This window comes from Hipposideros armiger, unplaced genomic scaffold (genome assembly GCF_001890085.2).
Source record: "Hipposideros armiger isolate ML-2016 unplaced genomic scaffold, ASM189008v1 scaffold_1176, whole genome shotgun sequence".
In the NCBI taxonomy this organism is placed as follows: domain Eukaryota; kingdom Metazoa; phylum Chordata; class Mammalia; order Chiroptera; family Hipposideridae; genus Hipposideros; species Hipposideros armiger.
Window position 1 is genome coordinate 58339 of NW_017732526.1, and position 10615 is coordinate 68953.

General features: G+C 40.2%; 1 protein-coding gene across 2 annotated transcripts in view; it reads left to right on the top strand.

The window, feature by feature from the left end:
• The window catches only part of MGME1 (mitochondrial genome maintenance exonuclease 1), a 17432-nt gene extending 7428 nt beyond the window's left edge, over positions 1–10004 (top strand). For both annotated transcript variants that reach the window (XM_019632802.1, XM_019632801.1), the window contains exons 4-5: positions 8369–8501; positions 8848–10004. In XM_019632802.1, the coding sequence (XP_019488347.1) occupies positions 8369–8501; positions 8848–9009 (295 nt within the window). In that variant the 3' untranslated portion in view covers positions 9010–10004. The remainder of the gene's footprint in view (positions 1–8368; positions 8502–8847) is intronic.
• Positions 10005–10615: the final 611 nt, after the last annotated feature.

Genomic DNA, 10615 nt, shown 5'->3' on the forward strand with positions numbered 1-10615 from the left:
GCAGCCCAGCTCCAGGTTGAACTGTTGTTCAGCATCTTAGCTGTAGAGGGCAGCGTCACTGGCCCTCATATGTGGGATCCGAACTGGGGCCTTCTGGCGTCCCAAGCCAGCTCTTAACCAACACGCCACTCGGCCGGCCCGGTTTGTTAGAATTTTGAGGATTTTTGCATCTGTGTTCATAAGGAATATCGGTCTGTAGTTTTCTTGTAGTATCTTTGGCCTTGGCATTAAGGTAATGCTGGATTCAAAGAATGAGTTACAAAGAGGTCATTACTTTTCAATTTTTAAAAAAAGTTTTGGAAGGTTGGTATTAGTTCTTTAAATGTTTGGTAGAATTTGCCAGTAAAGCCATCAGGTCCAGGGCTTTTATTTGCCAGGACATTTTAGATTACTGATTCAATATTCTTACTAATTATAGATCTATTCATAATTTTATTTCTTCATGATTTAGTCCTGGTAGGTTTGTGTTTCTAGGAATTTGTCTATTTCATCTAGGTTATCCAACTTTTTGGCATACAATTTTTCATAGTATTCTCTTTTTTATTTTTGTAGAATCAGAAGTAATGTCCCCAATTTCATTTTTAATTTTTGTAATTCGAGTCTTTTTTTTTTTAAAGATTTTATTGGGGAATTGGGGGAGGGGAACAGCCAAGCTGTTGTCCTTCAATCTTAGTTGTGGAGGGTTTAACTAGCTCAGCTCTAAGTCCAGTCATGCTGCTCAGCTCAAGGTGCTGTGTTCAATTAGTTGTGGGTGGACATAGCCACCATCCCATGCAGGAGTTGAACCAACAGCCTTGTTAAGAGCACACACTCTATCCACTGAGCCATCCGGGCGGCAGCTCAGCTCAAGGTGCTGAGTTCAGTCTTAGTTGTTTGCGGGCGGGCATAGCCACCATCTCGAACAGGCAGTCTTGTTAGGAGCATGTGCTCTCACCAGCTGAGCCATCCTGCTACCTGTTGGCATCTCAGTGGCATCTCAGCTCGGGTGCAGCTCACTGGCCCATGTGGGAATCAAACCGGCGGCCCTGTTGCCCAGAGCTCTCACTCTTGAGCAGGCTCTTAACCAACTGAGCCACTTGGCCGGCCCAAATCTTCTCTTTTTTCTTCTAAGTCCATCTAGCTAAAAGTTTTTTCAATTTTGTTTATCTTTTCAAGGAACAAACTTTTGGTTTCATAGATTTTTCTCTATTCTTTTTCTGTAACCTATTTCATTTATCTCTGCTTGAATCTTTTTTTTTCCTGCTCCCCTCCCTCAATTATGACAACCAAAAATATTTTTGGATGTTACCAAATGCCCCCAGGGGAGGGTGTGGTGGGCAAAATTACCCCTTGTTGGGAACCATTGCTCTAGAGTGACAACATCTTTACTCCCCACTATCCCATCTGAACAGTGCACAAATTCTGGCAGGGAGCCTAAATAAGGAACAGTTTCTCTTTTTACACAGTGTTCACTGAGGCTCAGAGAGGTTGAGTGAGCTTTGCTAGGCTACACAGGAGCCGAGTGGAGAAGCCAAGCCACAGGCCTAGACCTGTTTGGTGTGTCCCTACCTCCCCTTTAAATAATGGGCCTCACTCACTTGCTTGCTCTCAGGCCCTGTTTTCTCACAGATGCCCACACTGCCAGCTTTACCTCTTAGACACAAGGCCCACCTGTACTACTCACTCTGAGCCATTTCCACAGCAGACCCCTTGCTGTGTCCTGATCATCATCCCAGGGGCCTCGGACAAGAACATGGGTCACCTAAGGTGAGGTACAAGTTGGATATTTGTCTTACTGGGGTGTTAATGAGCATTCAAAGGAGTGATTTCCAAATTGGGTTCAAGGAAGCCCTCCGAGTTCTTGGGGGGTGCTTCAGTAGGTACCGTTTGGACCCAGAGTGTAGAGAGAGACGGGAGGCATGAGCTCTGGGTGCTGCCTCCAGTGCAACCTAAGCCTGTTCTTCATCCAGGATACATACTGGAGTCCCAACAAAGGCTTCACGTGAGGCCAGGGCTCTGCTGCTCCGAGAAGGTATGACAACCACTGTCCTGAATGATAATGCTCCAAAGTCTATCCTGTAAGGTAGACATCTGAATTCAAAGGAAAATCATGAGTTATAAGAAATTATCAAAATTATAAGGAAATAACTTGGAGGGCCAGCAAAGTTAACTGGGATAAGAAGGGGTACAAACAGGCTTTTGGTTTGCTGATTACCTTTCATGCTTTGATCTGGGTAGCGGTCACTTGGGTGTGCTCATTTCATAAAGTTCATTGGGTTATACTAGGGGTGGATCTCATAGTCAGTTTAGGCTAATATAACAGAACACCACAATCTGGGTGCTTTACATGATAAACATTATTTCTCCCAGTTCTGTAGGCTGCAAGTCCAAGATCAAGGTGCTGCCAGATGCAGTGTCTACAGAGAGCCCTCGTTCTTTACAGACAGCAGCCTTTTTGCTGTCCTCACGAGGTAGATAGAGCTGCTTGAATCTTTTTTATTTCCTTTCTTTTGCAAACTTTGGGGTTGCTTCTTAATTTTTTAGTTCCTTAAGTTGTAAGGTTACGTTGTTAATGTGATTCTTTCTTATTCTTTAAATGTAAGCATTTATAAGCTATAAATATTCCCCTTCACACTTTTCACTGTGTCCCATAAATTTTGGTATTTTGTATTTCGTGTTTTTGTCTTTAAGTATTTTCTAATTTCCCTTATGATTTCTTCTTTGGTTAAGAGCGTGTTGTTTAATTTCCACAATTTTGTGGTTTTCTAGTTTTATTTAATTATGATTTCTAACTTTATCCCATTGTGGTCAAAAAAGATACTTTGTGTGATATCTATCTTTTTTAATAAATTGAGACTAATTTGTGGCCTAACTTATGGTTTGTCCTGGAAAATGTCCCATAAGCACCTAAGAAGATTTGTAGTCTATTTGTTGTTAGGTAGAGTGTTCTGTATGTCCATTAGACCTGGTTGGTTTACTGTGTTATTTTAAGTCTTCTATTTCCTTACCGATATTCTGTCTGGTTGTTCTCTCCATCATTGAGAATAGGGTATTGAAGTCTTCAACTATTATTGTAGAGCTCTATTTCTCCCTTCAATTTTGTCATGTTTTGTTTCATATATTTTGCTGGTCTGTTATTAGGTGCATATATGTTTATAATTGTTGTATCTTTTTGCTCTATTGAACCTTTTATTAATACATAATGTATTTGTGTCTCCTTTTGCCCCTTTTGAGTTAAAGTCTATTTTCTCTGCTATTAGAGCCATGCTTGCTCTCTTTTGGTTACTATTTGCATGGAATATCTTTTTCTATCCTTTTACTTTCAGTGTATTTGCATCTTTGGATATACAGTGAGTCTCTTGTAGATATTATGTAGTTAGTTCATGAGTGTTTATCCATTCTGCCTATCTCTGTCTTTTGATTGAAGTGTTTAATCTATTTACATTTAAAGTGCAGATACGGAGTGACTTATCGTCATTTTGTGTTGTTTTCTATATGTCTTTTTTGTCTCTCATTTTTCACATTTTACTGTCTTCTTTTGTTCACTTTTTTGTAGTAAAATGTTTAAATTCCTTCCTCATTTCCTTTTGTGTATATTCTATATAGTTGTTTTCCTTGTGATTACCATGAGGATTACACTTAGCATCCTAGTTATAATAGTCCAATTTGAATCTATACCAGCTTAATTTTAAAAACATACAAAAACTCTTCTTTTTTTAAAAAAGATTTTATTGGGGAATTGGAGGAGGGGGACAGCGTTGGGGAATTGGGGAAGAGGAACAGACAAGTTGCTCTCCTTTTGTCCTTCATTCTAGTTGTAGAGGACGTCGCTTCACTGGCCCATGTTGGTATTACCATTGCGCTCTTCCCAGGTGAGGCAGTCGCTCACCGGCCATTGAACCACCTCTCACAGCAGCACACGCCAGCTGCTGGCCAGCCCCAGTGCAGCGTATGCTGTCACCACGGCATCCCATCTCCAGGTCGAACTGATGTTCACCATCTTAGCTGTAGAGGGCGCAGTGTCACTGGCCCTCATGTGGGATCCGAACCAGGGCCCTACTGCTCAGAGCTGGCGTCCCAAGCCAGCTCTTAACCAACGCACCACTCGGCCGGCCCAAAAAGTCTCTACTTCTTTAACAGCTCTGTCCCCATCCCTTTCAGTTGTTGCTGTCACAAAATTATGTCTTTCTACATTGTTTTCCCCAAATCATAAACTAATAATTTTTTAGCTGCATTAGTCTTTTAAATTATATAAAAAAAACAAAATATGGAGTTACAAACCAAAGTTACAGTAATACTAGCTTTTAGACTAACAATTTGAAAATATATATATTACTCTCTTAAATCATGTAGAAAACAAAAAATGGAGTTGCAAACTATTACAGAACTACTAGATGTTATAATTGCCTATGTACTTACCTTTATTGAGATCTTTGAGCATCTTTAAGACTCTAAAAAACTCTTTGGTAGATCTGCCATCAAATCTTTTTCAAGGACAGTTTCTGTTGATTTTTTTTTTCCTTTGAATGGGCCATACTTTCTTGCTTCTTTGTATACTTTGTGATGTTTTTTGTTGTTGAAAACTGGACATTTGAATCTAAAATTGTGGTAACTCTGGAAATCAGATTTTCCCTGTACCCCAGGGTTTGATGGGTTTTGTTTATTGTTTGGGGTTTATTACTGTTGTAGGCTATGTCTGTGCCAAGCATAAGCCTGAGGTGAAAACTTAAGGTCTTCTCAGGTCTTTTCTGAGCCTGTGCCTTTCCCTGGACATGTGCAATCACTTTCTAATTTCCCCCATGTATGCAGTTGCATTTGGATGTCATAGTTTTGATGTCTGACTCCCAGAAGGGAAAAAAGACAAAAATGACAGGGGAATGGTGCCAGCCCTTGAAATCCCCTGGAACTCAACTTCAGCTGGAGGGAGCGGGGCTTGCAACAATGCGGGGAGGTACAGCAACAGTGGCCACCCTCCTCTTTGCATCCGTGTGATCAGAAACAGCAATCAGTAATGAGAGCACAGATCCCTGATATTTGTAGGACATGGTCCTTTTGTCCACTGACTCGCACAACTGCACAAGCTGTTCTAGGAATGTGTGCACAGCTGCCTGCCCCTGAATGAGTAACTGCTATTGTGCTAAGAGCTGAAAATTGACAAAAATTAAACACAATTCACCATCTAAGCCTTCAGTAAACTCTATATTTCTATAATAGTTTTATCAGATAGATTCTGCCGTTGCAGTTTTTGTCTAGGTGGGCAGATTCCTGATGCTTCCTACTCTGCCATCTTCCAGGAATCCTTCTGCCCCATTCTTTTTTCAACTTCTTTTTAAAAAGTTCTTGTGATTCAGTGACATGTACAATCATTTGTCCCCACCCACACTTACTAACAAAAAATGCTAAACCCTGCTTTTTTTTCACTGGAAATGTATTTTGGAGATCTTTCCTTATTAGCTAATATAGATCTGCAACGTTCTTTTCTTTTAAAATAATTTTCCTTATAATTAACAGCTGTTAACTTTGTCACATTTTTAACTTTGTGACATAATTAACTTTGTCACATTTGCTTTCAAATTTTTTTAAAGAAATATTATAAATTAAGCTCATATCACCTTTAACCACCTCTTCCCTTCTCTTACAATCCCCTGGCCAAAGACAGTCACTGCTGTAAATTTGGTACTGTGCCTTTCTAGTCTACTTCCTATACTATTTACCCCACACACAGCACTATATATAATGCACACACAACATAATTCCAGTCTACTTTCTGCACTCTTACACACATGTGCACACACAACACTGTGTAATCCACAAACACAACATTGTCTTGTTACATATCTGTGAGAGTCACAATATATAGAAATCTCTAGATCATAAGTCTCTAGTCACAGAACTGAGATATTGGGCTCTAGAGCCAGGCTGCCTGGCTTTTCATCTTAACCTTAGTCTAGTTACCTAGCCTCTATGTACCTCAATTTGTTCATCTGTAAAATAAGACAAATAATAGTACCTACCTCATAGGGTTGTTATGAAGATTAAATGAGACATTCCCTGTACAGTACTTAAAATGCATACTATCTAGTCGATAAATGTTAGCATTATTGTTTTGATCCTGTTCTCTCTTTTTACTGCTGTTTAGTATTCCGTTGTATGAATGAACCGTATCCATTTCCCTGTTGGGAACATTCAAGTTATTTCTAGTTTTTCAGATTACAAACTGCAGCAGTGAATGTGTCTCCTTGTATACTACTGTTAAGAGTTTCTCTAGGCAACTACATGGGTTCATTTGTTTGTTTTGGTGGTGATATATGCAGTTTAGGTAAATTCAGTTGATCTGAAATAGGCCTGGGCATGAGTACTTCTTAAGTTTTCCAGGCACTGTCACTTGCACCCAGTATATCAAACCATTATTCTCCTCCAGTCCATACCTAAAAGAGAAATTCCTGGGTGAAAGAGTACGTGCATTTTAAGTTATCACATATTCAAGTGTGCTTATTTGTGCACACCTTTAGCAACACAGTGTTAGTAATTTTGATAACATTGTATCTTGTAATTTCAATCTGCATTTCACATAAATTAAGCTGAGCACCTTTTCATTTGTTTAAGAGCTATTTGTAGACTGTCTTATTGCAATTTTAGTTTGGGTTTATACTACTAAGATTTTTTTTTTCACATTAGGTTCTATAAGTTATAGTACTTGCTAGAAACAGTAGTCCAAGGCAGAAATCTTTATTTTTAGGGTATTTTGATTTATTCAAGGAAGAGAACTGGGAATAGCAGCTAGATTTCAATGTCTTAATATAAAAAGAATATAAAATAGCCCACTAATAACTTTTTAATTTTGATTATATGTTGAAATGATAATATTTTTATATGTTGGGTTAAATAAAATACTAAAATTTCACCTGTTTTTCTTTTTTTTAAAAAAGATTTTATTGGGGAATTGGGGGAAGGGAACAGCCAAGTTGTTGTCTTTTTGTTCTTCAGTCTAGTTGTGGAGGACATCGCTTCACTGGCCCATGTAGGTATTATGATCATTGCGCTCTTCCCTGCTGAGGCAGTCGGTCGCCGGCCATTGGATGGCCCACAGCGGCTCATAGCAGCTCACACTGGCTGCCAGCCATTCACAGCAGCTCACTGCAACCCACTGCAGCCTACTGCAGCCTACGTCGTTGCCGGCCACTCACGGCAGCCCAGCCCCAGGTCGAACTGTTGTTCACAATCTTAGCTATAGAGGTGCAGGTTACTGGTGCATGTGGGAGTCGAACAGGCAGCCCCGCTGTTCAGAGCTTGTGCTCTTACCATCTTACCAACTGAGCCACTCGGCTGGCCCTCTTTCTTTTCTTTCTTTTTTTGATGTGGCTACTAGAACATTTAAAGTGATATATGTAGTTTGCATTCTACTTCTAATTTTAGACAGTGCTACGCTAGACTGACTTTATAAATACCTTGCTTAAGTTGTAACTCTAGAGCTGTGTGACAGGTAGGCAACATATATTGTACAAAATCTCCCTCTGAACTGCTAATTTTGAAATTGAAGTCATGAAAGGCAAATTGAACAAATGGAGTCTTTTGATCCACTCAGTTGTTAATCCACTCACCCACCCTATGATCCTTTGACTGCAGTTGGTAAGTATAAAAATCCTACCAAGATGGGGGAAGTGGGGAGGAATGCACTTGTTTTTTGACTTAAAAAAAAAGAAAAAGGTGGCAGGAATTTTCCCCCTCCTTTACTATGAGGTATCCCTCATAGTAAAACACCCTACTGTGTGTATAACCTTTTAGGGCAGGGAACAGGTCTCCATATTTGTATTTCTGTATATAGTCGTTGCCTATTAAGTGTTGATGGATTTGCATCCCAGTTTTGGTTTTTGAGAAAGAGAATTTCTGAGACACTATGATGTTTAGTCTTTTATGATGGGGACTTTGCTACTGGGTCTCTTAGGGTTCATTCAAAGCAAAATCAACTAAGATAATAATAGGTGTAGTTTCAATTCCCCTGTCAGCCATTAAAGGAAAGGAGGCCGTGGAGGTCCAAAGGAATTTCAAGAGAGTGTAGAAACTTGAGCTATGGAAAAGTTATTTCCCAGCATTCCCTTGTGGTCCTGCACCTGTAGGTCTCATTGTTGTGAGTTAGGAAGCATTTTCCATCAGACCCCTGACAGACTCCTTTACTGAATAAAGGGCTCAAAAGAAAGAGAACATCAAGACCTTTCTAATCCTAAGAAGTAAAGCTCAGAGGAGCTGTGTTTTTGGAAAGTGGAGAATAGAAGCAACAATTAGTCATTGGGTGACAATAATAAACTATGTGGAAGAGGGTTAACCTAATAGTGTTTTTTTTGTTTGTTTGAACTGCTATCTACAAAGACTTCCTTTGGTTTCTCTTTAGGGGGAAGCTATGCGTGATTGATTGGAAGACCTCGGAGAAACCAAAACCTTTCATCAGAAATACATTTGACAACCCACTGCAGGTTGTGGCGTACGTGGGTGCCATAAACCACGATGCCAACTACAGCTTTCAGGTCAGGACACTGAGCCTCTGCTTAACGCTTTCTTCAATGCTTGTTTATAGCTACTTAACTCCTTATGGTTCTTAATTCTGTTTGTATCCCACTGCTTACTCTGTTCCTTGTCCATCTACCACTTCAAAAAGTCCTTCCCCCCTCTTCCTAGGCTTTTTGTTGTTACAGTCCATTCTTCAGTGTCTTATCTGTCATCTTTGTGTTCTTGTGTATCCTGGTGCAGTCTTTATCAACCCATCTTAGAAATTGAATTAGGAGATATTACTGTAGCTTGTTTTGTTCTGAGTTTGCCCTGGAGTAAGAAGGAAATGAACCTAAATTCAGGTACTACTGTGTTTCTTCCTAGGTTCAATGTGGCTTAATTGTGGTGGCCTACAAAGATGGATCTCCTGCCCACCCACATTTCATGGACACAAAGCTCTGTTCCCAGTACTGGGCAAAGTGGCTTCTTCGACTAGAAGAATATACAAAAAAGGAAAAGAAACAGAATATTCAGAAACCAGATTAGGGACAGGACACTATTGGGAACATTCAGCACTGTCTCACAGTTTGGGAAGATAGATCTCTGTTTACTATGACCTAAAATGGAGGTACCACAGGATCTGAGAGCTATATTAGCACAGCAGAAGTATTTGTTGAAACTTATTGCAACCCAAAAGACTGAAAAGCCAGAAAAGTTTAGATTTATTGAACTGGACTTCACATAAAAGAGCAACTATTGCTACCTCTGACTGTCATTTACCTGAAAAAATGGCAAGCAGGATTGATTGGCACAGCATTGGTGGCTCTTGTACCCCTCTGTGGACCTTCCTGTGTCCCAGGCAGGATGCCCAGTCTTTGAACTGAAATTGGAGGGCAGTGAGGCTTGGTGTTCCAAGCATGTCCCCAGGGTGCAACAGGAGGGAAGGGGCCACACACCCCCAGGGTGTGTGTGGAGGGAGAACTCTCATCAGCCACTACTACTGCCAATGCAGTTCCCTAAATGTTGTTTTATATATTGGGGTTCTCTATATATTTCTTTGAAGAAAAAAGCTTCTGTGTAACATTTTTGAAAACTACATATGATTCCTTACCCTTGAGTAAAAATTGCTCTCTGGAGCATATTCACCGTATCATTAGCAATACCCCTCGGCATACCACCAAATAACCCCCAAAAGTAGCCAGATCCCAGCCTGAGACTTGTAATTATAGATATTTTAGTAGCTGTATTCTACTTTGAGTCAATGAATCATGTCCCTAGAGAAAATGTATCATTTGTGGGATTTTTCAGCTATGGGGAGTATTAATACAATTTATTAATTTTTTGGTTTTAATAACTAATAAATATTAGTTGTCACTGGGTTTGGGAAACTTAAATAAAACCCCTCTATAGCCCTGGGAAAAGGTTCCTTGTTTAATGGAGTGGGTTAGCATTTAAGTTACAGTTACTATCTTAAAATCATAGGGTGCTACAATTACTTTTTTCTTTTATTAGCCATTAATTGTAAGAAATAAAATACAAGATGGAGTAAAATAATGAGGCTTTTGGTTTTGCTTTTAATTTAATTTTTGTTTATAGATTAATTTCACGAACCTGGAATTGTTTAGATTTTTGGTTTTTTTTTTTAAAGATTTTATTGGGGAATTGGGGGAGGGAACAGTGTTGGGGAATTGGGGAAAGGGAACAAACAAGTTGCTGTACTTCTGTTCTTCAGTCTAGTTGTGGAGGACGTTGCTTCACTGGCCCATGTTGGTATTGTGATCATTGTGCTTTTCCCAGCTGAGGCAGATCGGTAGCCAGCCATGGGATGGTGGCTCATGGCAGCTCACGCTGGCTGCCGGCCACTCACGGTAGCTTACAGCAGCCCACTGCAGCCCCACTGCAGCCTACGCCATCGCCGGCCACTCACGGCAGCCCAGCTCCAGGTCGAGCTATTGTTTAGCATCTTAGCTGTAGAGGGCGCAACGTCCCTGGCCCAGTGGGATCCGAACCCGCAGCCCTGCTGCTCAGAGCTCGTGCTCCCATGCCAACTCTTAATCAAGGAGCCACTCGGCTGGCACCTAAATTTTGTTTTTAATTTTACCAATGACCCAGCAGTAGCTTTGATATGTTTTACGTAAATGCACACAAAGAA